Source organism: Rhinatrema bivittatum, chromosome 2 (genome assembly GCF_901001135.1).
Source record: "Rhinatrema bivittatum chromosome 2, aRhiBiv1.1, whole genome shotgun sequence".
Lineage (NCBI taxonomy): Eukaryota > Metazoa > Chordata > Amphibia > Gymnophiona > Rhinatrematidae > Rhinatrema > Rhinatrema bivittatum.
The window spans coordinates 393444965-393463836 of record NC_042616.1 but is presented as its reverse complement, the minus strand read 5'-3'; the positions used below and the strand labels follow the sequence as shown (position 1 = coordinate 393463836).

Sequence of the window (18872 nt, the reverse complement as noted above, 5' to 3'; positions counted from 1 at the left end):
GAGCATTTAAAGGACTTTCTCCCTGCCTGAGTGATTTACCTTACATCCCAAAAGTGAAGAAAAAAAAAGATTTTTTTGGCTCTAAAATGAAAGAAAAATTTATAAGCAAACTGTGAAGAATTTAAGAATAAAACTGAAAAGAATTGTGGAAACAGCTTTTAAGAGAGCTAGAAAAAAAAAACTGTCAGTATGCTAAAGTTGAAGAAATACTGAAGTGGCTCATGCAGCAACAGCAGCTTGGGAATTCCCACATGCTTTTTTTTTTTTTTTTTTTTAAGTCTTTCTGAGCTTCAAGAGAGCTTGATTCCACCATCAGCACCATCGAATGAAGTCACCCACTTATGTGGCTGGTTGTTCCTGCTTGTCTACGGAGAGTGCCTTCATTACCATGGGAGGTGCACTAATTTGTGCACACATTAGTACTTTTTTTGTGTGCTAAAATCCTTATTAAATCGGGACTAAAGTTATACATACAAAAAAATGCACAAACATGAGTATAAATATGCACTCAGCCTAGGGCACCTTATTACATCGGCCCAAGAGTCAACCACCAGTGCATGTTCCTTCTCAGTCCTTCTAGCCTCTGGCACTGAACCCTTCAGCCTATCCCTTCTCACCCCCCCCCCCCCCCCCCGGGCCTGGCTGATTCTCCCTTCTCTATCCCTTTCCCCCAGCTGATCCATACCTTACCTTCTCCCTCACCTCCCACCACAAACACGCTAGCCAGAGAAGGAAGAGAGTAGCCTAACTTAGGCTACATCTTCCTCTTCTCAAAGCATCATAGGAAATCACAAGCCCTGTCTAAACAGAGTAATAAGTCAACAAAATATAATAATTTTTAGAAACTGCTTTATCAAATACTGGAAATGGCACAGATAATAGATGAAAAATCAACATTTTTCTGATATCCTTCCTGTATTTGTCAAACATTTGTCAATTAAGATGGAATGCTTATCAATGGCACCACCCCCATACAAAAATGGGAAAGAAAAATTGTAATAAGTTACACTTAATTATGCCAGATGTGCAACAAGAACTGTCTAGAGGTATATTAAGGCCTCAATTTAAGATAAAATTGAATAAAAAGATTCCAGATTTTCAAAATGTCCTGTCAATTTTCCACTGTTATATAATATGATAGGCAGGTGGCCACCATGATTCTTTCCTTGGAAATTTTATGAAACAGTGCAGCAATAAAAAGGATTTGGGTATTTTAAATGCACCACAGGTATGCATAACAAGCTGCACACATTTTTACAATGCTGGACTATTCCGTATTTCATATGTTATTAAGCCATCTTGTTCCTCCAGCTGATTGGAGATCTGAGTATAGACCAAATGAGTACTCTCAGCCACTAGGGAGATAACACTGCTCTGTTTTAAGAATGGCACATTGTCAGCCAAGAGAGGGTGCTGAGAGCAGCTCTTATAGAAGTAGCATTCTACACCTTCAGCAAAGGACACTAATGAACTGTATGGCTTCTATATTGTATATTGTGATAAAAGCTAGCTAACAAGAGGTTGCACAGTACTGACTAAAAAATAGATTGGAACAGAGGCATTCTACAGATTTGGGTGTAAAAGAGGGGAAAAACTATTTTTAAACCTCTAGTGTCTTTCAAAAATTCTTGCTCACTGTGCTGATAAAACTCTTACCTGGATTATAAAATGTATGTTACACCACAATGGGTTAAAAAAACCTTCACTGTTGTACTCAATTTATATTCTGCTGTACATGCTATAAATCCACTGTCATGTGTGAGAAATTTCATGTGCCCACATCTGTTTAATTTGATTTCTTTCAAAAAGATAAAAATTAAAAAAAAATTGTCACCTCTCTCCAGTGGTGGCAAAAGCACAGAAATGCAAACTATATTTCTACAATATAATCTTTTGATAATTACACCTACCAAAGACAAGTATAAAAAGTGTATTCAGCGACACAACCCAAAAGACGTGTTCCTGGTAAAAAAAAAAAATATATATATATATATATATATATTAAGAGAATGAAACAGAATGGCAGTACAAAAAATCAAAGCTCTCTAAGCAGAGGCCTACCCCATCTATACTATCAGCATGCAACTTGAGATTTTGACCATGCAGGCTTACCTTCAAATCTTAACAGATCTAAGTTCAACAATTTAATACATTTACTGCATTAACCTTTTACTATTCACATTCATACTCAAATTTACATTAGGTATAAAATTTAAAGATGCAAATTATATAAACATTCCAGTTAAAAATTACACACTAATTTGTTTAGCATTGTGCGACAGTCCTAGAAAATTACTTGCAACAATCCATGAAATTGACATACTAAGCAGAGAAATATTTTTCAATGTCATTTTGCAAGCAAAATAGTGTGTTATTTGCAATAGTGTATACTATTTTTTCTTTTAGCTTGAGAAGTGGCTTTATAAAATTTCTCAGCTTTCAAAATAGTAAATTTTCATGCTTTGTTTTACGGTGATGAAAATTTGCTTACATTAAGTTAATTGCTTGCTGCGATGCAAAATTATGTAAAGCATCTCATTAACCATTAGCACATAGTAAAACTATGCACTAAATTTGCTTTGCAAAGCTGAGTTTGCAAAAATTAATAAGGTGTGGTTAAGTTTCTGAAAAATTTCCTGAAGAAAAACTACATGCACAATTTTTCTACCAGGTTTATTTGCAAATAAATCTTGGAAGGAAAATAGTATGTATTTTTCTTGAGAGCATATAACATTTTTCTCCTCTTAAGCCTTTATGTTAGCTGAAAGCATTCTCTGTGTTGAACATGTGAAATTACTACTTTTCATATCCTTTCAACAATGGCTGATTCTTGAAAGAGTAGCATACAGTATTATTCCTATTGGACTGGATTAGTTCATGGTGTGTGCAAGATGTCATTTATCACATCAGCTATACTAACCAATCAAATCTAGTGTGTACTATGTACTTTGTAACACACCTGTCAATATGTTTGCTCTCCAAGAGACAAGAAAAATGCATTTATACCTCTTAAAAAGCATTTCAAAATTAAAAATAAAACTATCAGTGTTGTACATGTTATTGCAATTCATCATTTTAACTTTTTAAACAGTAAAAACCAGTGGTCTTATTTTCCAATATTTCTTCCAGCAGTTGTAATTTGCAGTGCTATAATGTCACAATCCATTTTCTTTCTTTGTGTCCTCCCCTACATCATATCCTTTCATCTTTAAACCCCTGTCCCCCTCTCAAACTCAGATGTAATGCTTGGGTGGCTCTAAGAACTTTCAATGGCCTGAGGAATGGAAAGTTACCTTTCTCCAAGATGCATGCACAGTATCACATGGATGGAAAGCAGGGGCTGCCGCAACAGAAGAAGTAGTTATCTTCCATCCTTCCTCTGGCCTGAGCACACCACTTACACAATGCAACCAGGCCCAGTCGGCCCCAACAGATAGGGAACCTGAACCCTGCTTCTGCTGTGCACAGCACTTTGGCCTCTCTCATTTTAATTATTTTAATAAGCAAGTTCCAGAAATCTATCAAAGATTTGGTGCAAGAGCTCACTGCAGCAGACTCGCACACTGAAGTGTGAATCTGCCAGACCAAAATTTATAACATGGGAAATTCTAGATTTATGAAAAATCCACCACCAGGTTAAACAATTCTGCACAATCCTACAAAGATGTATTTTTAGTTTTATTTATTGTGTGCAACAAGTACATTATCAATCATGAGGGAAAGTTACTTTTACACACATTTTGATTTCACTCACCAGGAAAACCAGTGATCCATCTAAACCAAGCATCTAAAACAAAGAAAATGAAAGTCTGAACATAAGTGAACACCAAGAAAATTAAGCTAAACTACAAATAATCTTAATTACTACAAAAATCATTTTTGTAATCCAAGTCATCTAAAGTCAAAGAATGGGATACAAAACATTAAATATGCTATCTTTTTTAAACAATCTTAGCCTTAGGACTTAAGGTGAATCCGTTTCTATATTTTAAAGTACAAAAGAAACAAAAACATAAGAAATGAAGGTAAGACCCATTCAGTCTGCTCATTTCTTATGTAATTAAGACTACCCAATGCTCAAGAGGCAAACTTGTTTGAACTATAATTAAGGAATACTGGTGTTAGAATTTGTTCTGATAACTATAATTGGGGTTTTTTTATTATTATTTTTAACCCGCCTTTCCAAATGATGCTCACAGCAGCTTCCAACATTATTTGAATTCAGTAACAAGTCCCTGCCCCAATGATCTTACAATTTAAGTGGGCACCTGAGGCAACAGGAGATAAAGTGCCTTGTTCAAGATCACAAGAAGTGTGAATAGGGAAAATGGGATTTGAATCCTGGTTTTCAGCCCATTTCCTTACTCACTAGGCCAGGGGATCTCAACCCAGTCCTCAAGACACACCAAATCAGTCAGATTTTTAGGATTTCAACAATGAATATGCAGGAAACAACTGCACACAATAGAGGCAGTGTATGAAAATTTCTCAATATGCAGAGCCATTGTGGATATCCTGAAAACCTAAGTTGCTGGGTGTATCCTAAAAACTAGATTGCGAACTACTACACTAGGTTGCTAGTCAAGTTTTGGTATCAGTAAGATACTTTAAGTATGGAATAGGATATTCAACATGTAAATAAAATACACAAGCCTCAAGAAAACATGCTATGGATTATGCTGACCGCAAGGCTTTTAATTGAGCTACTGCGTCCTGAATCTTGTCACCAAAGAGATTATCTCCGGTGCAGGGGAGATCAGCTAGCTTGTCTTGAACTTCAGTTCGCAAGTCAGATGCTTTAAACCAGGCCCATCTTCTGGCACTGATTCCTGTTGCTGAAATGCAAGACGCCGTCTCAAAGGAATCATATGCAGCTCTGACCTCATGTTTTCCTGCCTCCAGACCTTTCTGGAGAATGGCAGTGAGGTGGTTCTTGCTGTTGTTGAGGCAGAGTCCGCTATGCCTTGGACCTGTTTTCACAGGTTCTTCTGGTATTGGTGTCATTTATAGTTGATAGGCAGCTATACGTGACACTAGCGTAGAACCTTGAAAGACCTTTCGGCCCAAACCATCCAAGAATTTTTGGTCCTTTCCAGGGGGGAACAGAAGAATGGGGGGGGGGGGTGCAGCCTCTTGGCCTTCTTCTGTGCAGATTCCACTACCATTGACCGGTGAAGTAGCTGTGGCTTCCTAAACCCTGGAGTGTGCTGGACTAAATAAGTTGCATCTGTCTTTCTATTAACTGGTTGGACTGTGCAAGGATGCTCCCATAGACAATGTTGCAGATCCAAGAGCACTTCGTGGACTGGAATGGCCATAATTTCCTTGGGGGCATCTACAAATTGAAGGACTTCCAATGTCTTGTGACATGTGGCCTCCTCTGTGACTAAGTCAAGGGGGATGGTCTCTGACATTTCCTTTATAAAATTAGCAAAGGAGAGGTCTCCTTTCTTCCGGAGGAGATGGCTCCGAGAGTATTTCCTCTGTAGAAGTGTGTGTCAACATCCTCCAATGGATCATACAGGGTCTCAGGCTGAGATCCCGAGGGAGGGATAAAACCTGCTACTCCAGGATGTGTTTGCATCAGCGGATCCCTCGATGGTCTCTATGGAGGATGTGGCGGCACCGATGGCAGAGGGTAAAATCATGGGCGCCTCGATGGACCAGGAACCGGTTCCGGCATTGGTGGAAGTGGAGCTGGAAGAGGACTGGAGTCCGTGCCTTTGTCTTCTGAGGAACCAGGAATGGGTATTAGGGGTTTCAGAGACTCAGTAAGTTGTCTTGGTACTGATGGCCCAGGCTGGGTTGGAAGGGCAGAGATGAGTGTGTATCCAGTCAGTCGAGCAATGGTGTGAAGATAGATTGCTCCGGTGTCTGTGCCAGTATGGGGGCCGGCATCGATGGTTGAAAGTTCCAGAGGGCATCAAGGACCGTGTGTCAGACAAGTATGTCCAGCTCCTCCCTGGAAGCTGGTGTAAGCAACACAGCTGCAGGGGGAGGCAGGCTAGGTGCTATTTGCACCACAACAGGAATCTGTGGGGGCTCAGTACCTGGCACTGATATCTGTGGGGATCACTTCGGTGACTCGGGTGGAGAGGTTGGAGGCTCATCTACCTGTGTCCTCTTCACAATCGGCTTGAAAGCCATCGAAGCCGATGCGGTGTCTGTGCCGGCACCGGGTGGGGAATCGTGTTGTGCCGGTGACTATGTTTCCCTCAGTGCTTGGTCCGGTCTTTCTCCGGCACCAAGGAAGACTATGCCGATGCCCTGGATGTTCTCTGTGACGGACGGTCACTGCTGCCTTGCTGCTCCTGGCGAGGTTTGTCGATGGATTTTGTCGATGTTCCTGCCAGTGACAAATGGGTGGATGTCGATGGAGTTACCTTTATCTTGAAAAGGGACTCCATCTTGTCCAGGCAGTCACGCCTGCCCTTTGGGGTCATTTGAGCACAGCTCGGGCATCGACAAATATCATGTGATGAGCCAAGGCACAACACACAGACATCATGCGGGTCAGTAATTGACATGGTACGTGGACACTCCAGGCATTTTCTAAGCCCGTCGCCATGATGTAAAAAACGGGGCCCGCGAAAACTGTCGGTGGCCTGGGGGAACGGAGGACAAGGTAGCAGGAACCGACCAAAGACGGTGGAAGTTACTCACCAAGCGACAAGAAAACTTCAAGTTTTTCCATGAGGAAAAGTAGTGAGAAATCATCACAGAGCTCCTAACCGCAAGGCAAACTGCAGCGTGGGAAAAAAGACTGAATGAAGAACCCTGTGGCTACAGAGATTATGGCATGCTGGGCATGCTCAGTGAGCCAGTCAAAAGTTCTAGAAACTGACAAACGTTTTCCGTGATAGGGCTCCATCTGCTGGCATCACCAACATGTGAGGACTACCATCCTGCTTGTCCTGGGAGAACCAGACTGCTGGCTCTAACCTTTAAAAAGGAGATAGAGCAGCTTTTAAACTAGAACAAAGGAGAAAGCAGACAGTCGCTCAGCAACGCATGGTTTGGAGGGAGGTATCTTCAAAGGATACTAATGATGCATTAGAATTAGGGCATCCCAACAGTGAAGCTCCAATAATAAGAAAAGTAGTCCAAGTGCCTGTTACTAAAAACTCACCTGAGCTAAAAAAAATTCCAATTTATCCCTATCTATTAAAAAGCAGAATGAAAATACAAACAAAAAACAAACTTTGAAATGTTTGTATGCTAATGTCAGAAGTCTAAGAAGTAAGATGGGAGAATTAGAATGCATAGCAGTCAATGATGACAGACTTAGTTGGCATCTCAGAGACATGGTGGAAGAAGAAAAACCAATGGGACAGTGCTATACTGGGGTACAAATTATGTCGCAATGACAGAAGCATCTGGGAGGCGGGGTGGCGCTTTATATCCGGGATGGCATAGAGTCCAACAGGATAAAGATCCTGCATGAGACTAAATGCACAATCGAATCTTTATGGGTAGAAATCCCTTGTGTGTTGGGGAAGAATATAGTGCCAGGAGTATACTATCGTCCACCTGGCCAAGATGGTGAGATGGACAGTGAAATGCTAAGAGAAATTAGGGAAGCTAACCAAATTAGTAGTGCAGTCATGATGGAGAAAATACTTACCTGATAATTTCGTTTTCCTTAGTGTAGACAGATGGACTCAGGGCCAATGGGTATAGTGTACTGCTGATAGCAGTTGGAGACGGATCAGATTTCAATCTGACGTTAGCCCTAGTACATATACCCCTGCAGAAAGTGCAGCTCTTCAGTATTCTCCTCGAAAAGCATTGTGGATATATGCATGGCTGAATAATTTGAATAACTTCGATAACCTTTATAACTTAGATAACTTAATTCATTTGAACTGGTTGAATTGGCTATAGCTGGAGACCGCCAGTGCCCTCAACCGAGAAATGCTGACACCCGGTAGGATGGGTGCCCTAGATGAAGGAAAGCATGGCTTACCCATGAATCACTCGCTCTCGGAGATGTCCCCCGAGAATTCCATGAGTAACAGCAGCCGTGGGTGGGATGCTGAGTCCATCTGTCTACCCTAAAGAAAACGAAATTATCAGGTAAGTAATTTCTCCATTTCCTAGCATGTAGCAGATGGACCTAGGACCAATGGGATGTATAAAAGCTACTCCAAACCGGGTGGGAGGCTGCCCGTGACCCACTTAGTACTGCCCTTGCAAATGCTGTGTCCTCACGAGCCTGAAATTCCAGGCGGTAAAACCTGGAGAAGGTGTGGATGGAGGACCATGTCGCCATTTATTTGAAAGCTACAGGCAGTGCCGAAAAATAAAACAAAACGTTTTGAACCCAATACCACGGGGCGGCGGGCGAGTTTTGTGAGGACTAACATCCTGCTGTCCTGTGAGAACACCTGTTACAAGTAAGCAACATTTGCTTTCTCACAAGACAAGCAGGATGATAGTCCTCACATATGGGTGGGTACTGAGCTCAGGATGTCCTAACATGCACCAAATGTACCCAAAGGCATGCAACAGGCACAACAACTGGGGTGGAATTTGGTAGAGGGCATCCTGAACCCCACCGGGCAGGCGGAAGGGTGTTGGTACGTCACGTTGTAAAACAGGTTACGAAGGACAGTCTGGCCAAAGATGGAATCTGGTCTTCCGGCTTTGTCCAAGCAATAGTGGGCTACAAAGGTGTGGGAGAGAACTCCAGGTGGCAGCCCTGCAAATGTCAGGAAGTGGCACCGATCGTAGGTGTGCTACTGAAGTTGCCATGGCCCTCACAGAGTGGTTTTGGTTTTTTTTTTTTATTTAAAAGTTTTTCTATACCGTCATTAAGTTATTTACCATCACAACGGTTTACAATAGGGCACAAATAGAAAAAAAAATAGTAAGAAAAAAACTTTACAATGAAGGTGCCATTAATAATCGGTAACATTTGAATCACTAGAACTATTTGAATTCTGACGTAAGATGTCTATTGGTAGCTGACCCGTGGGTGGGTACCTATGGTTTTAATGTTATTTACGCTTAACAGTGAGGAAAAGATAATTTCCAAGTTGGTACCTAGGGATTGTGTTAGGTGCTTTATGCTGGCTCTTCCTTATCTGTTTTCAACATTCTCTTTGTAAAAAGTCTGTTTGAAAAGCCATGTTTTGAGGTTTGTTTTGGACATTTTGAAATCTCTCTGTAGTCTTAGTTCTAGGGGCATGGTGTTCCATAGGGTAGGACCCGCTAGAGATAGTGCACGCTCCCTCACCTGTGCTAGTCTTGCTGTTTTTACTGATGGGATGGTTAAAAGGGCTTTATTTGCTGATCTTAAATTTCTATGTGGAACGTGTACTCGCAGTGCTGTGTTCAGCCATTCTGCTTTTTCGTCATGGATCAGTTTGTGTATTGTGCAAAGTGCTTTGAATTGAACTCTGTTCGATAGGTAGCCAATGTAGAACTGCTAGTGTATCTGATGATCTCGTTTTCTTTTGCCTGTGAGAATTCTTGCCGCAGAGTTTTGTAGCAATTGCAGTGGTCTTATTGATGTGTGTGGTAAGCCTAGCAGTAATGCACTGCAATAATCAGTGCTCGCAAATATTAGTGCTTGGAGCACTGTGCGAAAGTTTGGTAATGTTAGTAGTGGTTTTAGTTTCCTTAGCACCATTAGTTTGGCATACCCACAGTCTTGGAATGGAATGCCCACTTGCTGATAGCAACAGGATATGCAGTCCGCCAACCAGGAGGAGAGAGTCTGCTTACCCACAGGCTTCCCTAACTTGTTAGGGTGGAAAGAGACCAACAATTGAGTGCTTTCCCCTGTGGGCAGCTGTACAGTCTAGGTAAAACGCTAGAGCCCGTTACAGTCAAGGGTATGCAGAGCCTGTTCTCCTGGGTTGGCATGGGGCCTGGGAAAAAAGGTAGGTAGTATGGATTGATTAAGATGAAAATCCGAAACTACCTTAGGTAAGAATTTAGGGTGAGTGCAGAATACCGCCCGGTCCTGCAGAATTTTAGTGTAAGGTGGATAGGTAACTAGAGCCTGCAATTCACTAACTCTGCGAGCTGAAGTGATAACCAAAAGGAAAAATCACTTTCTATGTGAGATATCGAAGGTCACAGGAGTGAAGAGGCTCGAATGGTGGTTTCATGAGCCGACCCAAAACCAGATTAAGGTCCCAAGAAGGGAACAGAGGACGTAGTGGAGGCTTCATATGGAGCAAGCCCTTCAAAAAGCGTGTTACAAGGGGTTATACTGATATAGGGACATCCCCGACACCTTTATGGAAGGCGGCTACCGCACTGACGCATTCTGAAGGAGGAATTCTTTAGACCTGACTCAGATAGATGCCAGAGATAGTTCAGAAACTTCGGGATTGGACAGGAAAGGGGGTCAAGGGACTGAAGAGCACCATGACGTGAACCTTTTCCATTTGTAAGGGTAAGATTTTCTCGTGGAAGGCTTCCGTGAAGCAATCAAGACACAGGAAACTGGTTCAGAAAGGTTAAGTGGTTGAAGGATTAACCTTTCAACATCCATGCCGTCAGGGATAAGGCGTGAAGATTGGGATGGCGTAGGCTCCCGTCGTTTTGAGTGATCAGAAGCGGGTCCTTTCCCAAGGGAATGTGTCTGCGGATGGAGAGATCCTGAAGTATTGAAAACCACACTTGGCGTGGCCAGTGAGGTGCTATCAGGATCATGGTTCCCTTGTCCTGATGTAACTTCACGAGAGTCTTTTGAGAGAAGAGGAAGTGGAGGGAATGCACAGAGCAGACCGGTTGTCCACGAGAGGGAGAATGTGTCTCTGGGTCGAGAGAGTTTGCCGCGAATGAGAGAGCAGTAGTTTTCCACTTTGCGGTTTTGTGGGGATGCAAAGAGGTCTATTCGAGGATATCCCCATTGTTGAAAAATGGAGTTCGTTACTGAGGGGTTGAAAGACCACTCGTGTGGTTGAAAGACGAGACTCAGCTTATCTGCCAGCACATTGTCCACTCCCGGTAAGTAGGTGGCCCTGAGGTACATCGAATGGGAGAGAGCTTCTGCCCATATCTGTGCAGCTTCCTGACACAGAAGGAAGGAGCCCATACCTCCCTGCTTGCTGATGTACCACATGGCCACCTGGTTGTCCGTCTGGATCAGGATAACTTGATTTGAGAGGTGATCCTGAAATGCCCTGAGAGCATATCTGATTGCTCGAAGTTCCAGGAAATTTATTTGGTGTTTGGCTTCCTCTGGAGACCAAGAGCCTTGTGTCTGCAGATCGGCTACGTGGGCTCCCCACCCGAGGTTGGAAGAGTCGGTGGTGAGAAAGATTTGAGGATTTGGAACCTGGAAGGGCAATCCCTGGAGGAGATTGGTCTGATTTTTCCACCAGGCAAGAGAAAGACGGAGTGAGTCGGTGACGTGGACAATGGCCGACAGAGGCTGAATAGCTTGAGTCCATTAAGACCTCAGAGTCCAGTGCATGAGTCTCATGGCCAAGTGGGCCATTGGTGTGACATGGACTGAGGACGCCATGTGTCCCAGGAGGACGAGAAATTGGCGTGCAGTCGCAGAGTGCTGAGACTGCAGCTGGTGAGCAAGAGATACAAGAGTCAGTGCTCGTTGTCGAGGCAGGAAAGCCTTTGCCTGTAAGGTATCCAAGTCTGCCCCAATGAATGACAAGGTTTGAGATGGGACTAAGTAGGATTTGTCATAATGGACGAGAAATCCTAACGAAACTAGAGTGTGTAAGGTTAGATTGAGGGACGACAGAGCAGCTTGCTGAGTGGGAGCCCTGATTAACCAGTCGTCCAGATAGGGGTAGACATGAACACCTTGTGTCCTGAGGAAGGCTGCGACAAGGCATTTTTTTTAAAGACTCGTGGTGCAGACGCTAGGCTGAATGGAAGTACTTGGTATTGATAGTGCTTGGGGCCTACTAGGAACCTCAGGTACTTGCGATGAGCTGGACTTATCGCAATATGGTTGTTTGTGTCCTGGAGGTCCAGAGCCAGTCTCCTCTTTGTAGAAGAGGTAGAAGCGATCCCAAGGTGACCATCTTGAACTTTTCTCGCTGGAGGTTCTTGAGGGCCCGTAGGTCCAGAATAGGACAGACGCCTCCTGATTTTTTGGGGATTAGGAAATACCGGGAATAGAACCCTAGGCCTTGCTGAGAGTATGGAACGGGTTCTATTGGTCTTGACTGGAGAAGGAGGGAAACCTCTTGATCCAGAAGAATGTAGTGTTTGGATGTTCTCCATGTCTGTAAAGGTGGGGAGTCCGGTGGCAGGGCGAGAAAGTTCAGATGGTAACCGTGAGCAATGATTGCCAATACCCATTGGTCGGATGTGATTGAATGCCACATGTTGAAGTGGCACAATCAATCTCCCACTGGTATGTGCGACAGAGGAATCTGGCTGCTGCTCTCTAAGTGGAAGTCAAAAACCTGAAGCAGGTCCTGGTTGAGGAGCTGTTTGTGGTTTTTGTTTACAGGCTTGACGAGACTGCGGTTTTTGATAAGGTCTCGTGGCACGGGATCTGGTTGGTGGCGGGTAAGACTTCTTTGGGCAGAAGAATGTCTTCTTACAGTCCTTTCTGAAGGGCTGTTTTGAGGAGAAGTCGGAAGGCATCAAAGAGAGCAGTCTTAGGGTCTCATGATGGTCCTTTAATTCTGCCACCGTCTGTTGAATCTGTTCGCCAAACAGATTATCTCCGACACAAGGCAGGTCGGATAACCGGTCTTGAACTTCTGGGCAAAGGTCAGAAGACTTGAGCCAGGCCCACCGTCTCGCCGAAATAGCAGCTGCAGACACTCTGATAGAAGTGTCAAAAAATGTCATAAGATGTTCTAATCTCATGCTTGCCTGCCTCAAAACCCTTGTTTACTAGGGTTTGTAACTGTTCTTGAAATTGCTGAGGCAGGAAGTCTGAGAAGTCCTGTATCTACTTAAAAATGACCCTGTTATACTGGGTCATATAAAGCTGATAGGCGGCAATTCGGGAGATGAGCATGGCCCCTTGGAATACTCGGCGACCAATGTTATCTAGGAACTTCTGTTCCTTTCCTTTAGTAATTCCGTGAGGAAAATTCCTGTCAGGAATCTCTTCAGAGCTCCTTTACCGCGGGGCTACTGCTGCGTGGAAAAAAGAAGACTGAAGGGGGACCCCTGCTGGCTGCAGGGTTAGTGCCATGCTGGGCATGCCCAGTAGGGGCCAGTCAAAGTTCTGGAAACTTTGACAGAAGTTTTCTGTGATTGGGCTCCATCCTGATGTCACCCATATGTGAGGACTACCATCCTGCTTGCCCTGTGAGAATGATACTTATCTATGTATTGTTGCAGCCAGTTGGTCAGGAAGAAGAGAAATATTTGAAAGTACTGGTAGCTGCTAAACTGGATTTAATTTCAAAGTTCCAGGAATGATCCTCATTACTGAATAAAGTTGGTGTGTCAACAGGTTTGGCATGTCAACCTGAATCCTGAATGGGTGCACGGTACTCAGCTAGAAGACCAAGGCTAAGGCAGAGATGCAAGGAACAGTAGCTTCTGCACCCCAAATTGCCAGCAAGTTTCTGCTTATTCACTTGTGCCTTTATTTTTATAGCAATCTTTTGAAAGCGATGGCTGTAAGTTAGGGAACAGTAAAGAGTTACTCCAAGATGGGTGGAATCTGGTCATAACACTTTCTTCACAAAATATGACATTGAAGGTATTTTATGCCTTGTAGTTATCTTTACAGAATTAAACTGGGGGAAGTCATAGTGAAAGTCAGTCACCTGTGAAACTAGTGCCAGAAGTAAAGCTGTGAAATCTAGGAACTCAAAGATTGTTTGCTCCATTTGTGCCTCTGAGTAAAACCATTTCCTAATTAGACACCGAATTTAATTCCTTTTTTCCTCTGGAATCAAACATAGGCCCTTTTTTTCCAACCTCTGACAAAAAAAAGTTGTAAAGTCAGCAAGTCAGGAGAAGGAGAATTAGCTTTGGATATTCCTGTGCCTGCATATTTAAATCCTCAAATGTAATGTTTATAAAAAGCACACTAAAATTAAAGAGATTAAAACATATATACCAAATCACACTAATGGAAATATAATTGAATTACATATACTGAAAAGCTTAATATATGTTTTGAAATAAAACTGATGCAGGACACAGAAACACACTGATGCCAACTAACTACTTAAATCATGTGAATATGATCACTACAAACGTTATACTAGCTCATTATTAACCTCCAGATTGACCCAAGGGGTGTGTGAGCTATGCCCAAGGAAAGAACACCAGCATGACCAGGGGGCACCAAAATCAGGATTGCTGGACGTAAAACTGCACAAATCTTCAAGCAGCAGCAACAGAAATGAAAATCAGGCAAGGCCTGCGAGGTAATACATACTCACAGGCTCTGCAACAGTCCACTTTTCACACAGGTTTTCTGGATAACTGAAAGCAGGACCAATGCAAGGCTCGAGGGCACATGCCGGCTTAAAGGCCCCATAATGAATTTCATTTCTGTTGCTGAAGCTACAGTCTGAAGATCTCTGCTGTACTAGCCCCTGTCGGGAAAAGGGAGGGGCTCAAGGACTCTATAAAGAAGCCATGGGACCACAGTAAACATCACCAAAGAAAAGACCAGTGGGAGGTAGGAAGGTGTCATGGGTAGTGATTCCTCCCCCCATCCCACACAGGGCACCTCATCTTCCTTGAGTAACATACAAACAAAAAGTCATACTGTTCATGGAAACTTTTCACTTACTCGCTCCCACGTAAGCTCTTCTGCAGCTCGGTCCCATTCTAAGGCATTCCAGTTCATGTCATCTAAGGAGAGAGCAACATTGTGAAAAATACTGGATTATAAACTATAAATGTTTCTCAACCAGTTGGGTTTTCAGGATATCCACCATGCATATGCATGAAATAAGATTTGCATGCAAATCTCTCTCATTCATTTGCATTGTGGATATCTTGAAAACCTGACTGGCTAGGAGGTAATTAGGATCAACTTTAGAAACACTGGTCTCTAATATGGTGTGAATATGCAGGACTAGTTAACAGGAATATATAATCTGATCCACAAGTGCCACAAACTAGGCTGCTCTTCAGAATCTCCACTATGAATGTGTTTGTAAGAGATGTTAGCATACATTTGGTCTAAGAAACAGATGTTAACTGTTTCAGTTATCGATGACTGCATTGGCATAACTGAGTAAAGATAACCAATAATAAAAAAATTAATTTACAAAAACAATTTGATCATTTAATATACTAAAATCAGTACTGCAAATTGAGAATACAAAACAGACTTTTGACTTAGTACTTTTGGAAATCAATCATACCATTTATCTTCAACTGAAAGGCCAATTTTCAGAGGGTTTAAGCTCCTAACATTAGGAGTTAGCTCCTACATTGGCCTTTTGAAAGTTTACTAGCGCTGAGTACCTAAATTTAGAAGCCTAGAAAGTGGGTGGCTACAGTGGTGGAATTGTGACACGGAAATAGGCGCTTAGCACAGATTTTCAGAATTAGGCACCTAGTTTAGGTTCCTAAATCTAGGCAAATGAATAACAGTCCTAAATTTAGAAGCCTAACTTTGGCCCCTAAATTGATATGAAAATGTAGGGCGTTATTTACTAAACAATTTTCCCTACAGATAAAAAATGGGGGAAAATATTTAGTAAATAATCCCCTCCATCTCCTAATTTCGCAGCTCAGCTTGTTTTGAATATCAGTCCCTGAATGTCCCATGGATTCAAACTTGCTAATCCAAAGGATTTCAGTTTTTTCTCGAGTGGGCTTTAAACAATTATCTGCCATACAGTTTATAATGCTTTTCAAACATTTATGAACAGAGGCAACAGAACCACCAAGTATTTTACCAATGACCAACACAGATGACTGTCATTAGCACAAAACCAAAAGATCCAATTACACCTAACAGCACCTGAAGATATACACCGACCCCACGGGATCCCACAATTTAAAGATTAGGGAAGGAACGTTTTCTTCCAGTGTTGTGGTGCTTACAGCCCCCACCATAGATATGAAAGCGGTGAAGAGGCAGTGAAACTTTGACATGTCACATATGAAGTCATTCTTTTTCTCCTAAGTTTTTGATCATAGGCAGTTTTTACTAACATTATAGCTTCAGCCTTGTACTTGTTTTTTTCAGGCAGACACTCCAAGTTAAATGAAGATGCTGGTACAAGATTATAGAACATTTTTGAACAGATATGAAGCCAGCTGACATTCCATCTAATGCAAGCTATAGATTTCATTTACATCATTTAAATATGAGGAGATGACAATTAGCATGGAAGCAGAGAGCAAGTTACCATGTGTCCATTCAGATTATTTGTTTATAATTAAAAACCGATCATAGAAATTTTGGCAATTATGTAACCTAGTTTAGGGGTGGATGAAACAAGTGTAGAAATCCTATATATAATCTTGCTATCACTAAAATCACTTGACAGAGTGTGTTATATCAGTGCTTTGCACAGCACACTGCCTCTCCAAGGTATACCTTATATTTTGTAGCATTTAAAATAAAAAAAAAGGTGGTCATCGGGTCTAGCAAACTGACATGTCTTTGTCCAAATGCAATCTTAACATCATCCGCAGTCACTACTAGGGCAGGTTCAGTAGAAAACACTTTCTAGAATCCAAATTGTAGGTAATCCAAATAATTTGTTAAAAACTGAAGCAACTGAAGAACCGTTTGTTCTAATCAAGTTTGCAAGAAAAGGTAAATTTGATAGATACTACTTGACCAATGACTGATTTTTAACAGCGGACAAATCAAAGCATATTTAAGCAGATTAAGTACAGTTGCCTATAACAAGGAAGCACCAATAATGACAAAGCCTCTTGCAAACTCCCAATCAAAATTTTAAATCAAATATGGAAGGACAGGACTCCAGTAAGCATGATGAGGTACTTATTTTCTGGACTAAAGCCTTGATGTTACTTGCATATAAAACTTTAGATTCAAACCAACTATGTCAGTGAGATGAATCAAAATTAACACACAGGATTAAAGGTATTTTGTAGTAAGATACTTTACCACATGGTTCCTTTATCTATGACGCATTATGAAAATATCCAAAACAGCTATGCAAGGAAAGTATAAAACAGGAAGGAAAGGAAGCAGAGTACACAGATCGAGTAATGAATCAAGTCAACAGGAAGAGAAAGACAGTCACTTTGGTCCTACAGGATTTATTTCTCTAAACTAATCATACCCTTTATCACCCTTCTGGCTCCTTCTGTTTTTGTAACAAGTTTCTTCTTTCACTCCTCAATCTAGTCACAGGTACAATAACTTTTGCTATTACTGCAGCCTGTCTGTAATGACCAAACATTTCTTTGCTTTATTTCTTCTTTCTTCAAATCCTCTCAACGCCACTCTTCTCTTCCCCTGTGGCTAACTTTGGTTTAGTGTAATTAAACAATGAACTCTATTTTAAAATAAATATTTATCTGTATCTATACAGTGTGTAGCATAGCACTATAAACCAGGGACAATGGTTTGTGTCTCCTGTCCACTACTCTACGCTGTGTTACTTTCAGTAAGTCGCAAACTCCCTGCATGGAAAATTACGATTACCCTGTTCTCTCTCTCACTTCTGTGCCCTATTTCCCTTTACTATAACTATTTACTAAACTTTTAGTTATTTCCCAGTGCCTAAGACCCTGGTCCCCTTCTTTCTCCAATCATGCTTGCTTCATGTTCAAAGCAGAGGGCATTTACTATCTATGATCACCTCTGCTTCACAGTCTACATAATCCGATTCCTGGTAGAGAAGCCTACATCAACAGTTAAATTTGTCAGGAACAATGATCTCTGGAAGCTACACAGGATTCTGGTGCACATGTTCTTATTGCAGGCTAGGCTACATTTATCTTGCAATTTTATCAGCATGAGGCAGATAGGTCCCATGGGCGTTCCTGCCCACCCAGTGCAATTCAAACTGAGACAGCTGCACCACACCAAAAGATACGAACAAGAGTGGCATACATGCTGCTTCCAGGAAACATTGGTCAGAAATCAACCTCCTGCCACCTCAATCTATGCCTCAGCATCATGATCTATCAAACTCTTCCACCTCTTTAAGATTACTTCCCTTCCCATTAATCAATTTGCATTGGCTCCAAGAAAAACTACCTTCAGTTTGCTATACATAGCTTGGCTATAGCCTGCCTGAACTTCCTTGAAGAGAAATACATTTTAAGCAATATGATTTTTACTGAGAAGAAACCGCAACAGACAGCATACAGATCAGTGCATAGTTGTCTCTGCTACGTACCATTCGAAATTCCAATCAGTGATAGATCCAGTAACGGAATCTCCCCTTCCCCTGACCGATCCCTCTTATCCCAACTAACAAACCCGTAACCTCATAAATTACTCAAATCTGAGCATTCTAGTGGTCAATAAATCTATAAACCCACTTCTAAATCCAAAGTTCTTCCAGGATGGTAATTTACATTTCATTACAGACATTTCCTCCATAATCATTAAGTTATGCATCTATCTTCCACGTAGTTAAGAGCTGGTGGTTTCTTATTTATCCACTGGATCATGATGCATTTTTTGATTATATACAATTTTTGTACAAGATCAGCATCATCCAACAAATCAACAAATATATCCAGAAGACAGAATTCTGGATCCAGCTGCAATTATGAGCCCAATTGGAAATGCAGAAAAACATCCTCCCAAAACTTTTTAAAACAAAGGCAGTCCCAAATACAATTTATGTGCGAACATTATCGCAATTAACATCCTTCCCAGAATCAAATAAAAGTTTTGAGCCCTTAGGGGATGGATATACATTCTAAGTATAAATTGGAATTGCACTTCCCACCAGTTTATAAATATGATCCCAACTATCTTTCAAATCATCTACCAAAATATATTTCCC

At 41.8% G+C, this 18872-nt stretch overlaps 1 protein-coding gene across 1 annotated transcript in view; it reads right to left on the bottom strand.

The window, feature by feature from the left end:
- The window catches only part of MARCH6 (membrane associated ring-CH-type finger 6), a 305795-nt gene that overhangs the window by 174446 nt on the left and 112477 nt on the right, over positions 1–18872 (bottom strand). The window contains exons 8-10 of the mRNA XM_029590037.1: positions 14705–14766; positions 3755–3787; positions 1911–1962 (exon numbers count right to left, since the gene is read on the bottom strand). Coding sequence (XP_029445897.1) covers positions 1911–1962; positions 3755–3787; positions 14705–14766 — 147 coding nt within the window. The remainder of the gene's footprint in view (positions 1–1910; positions 1963–3754; positions 3788–14704; positions 14767–18872) is intronic.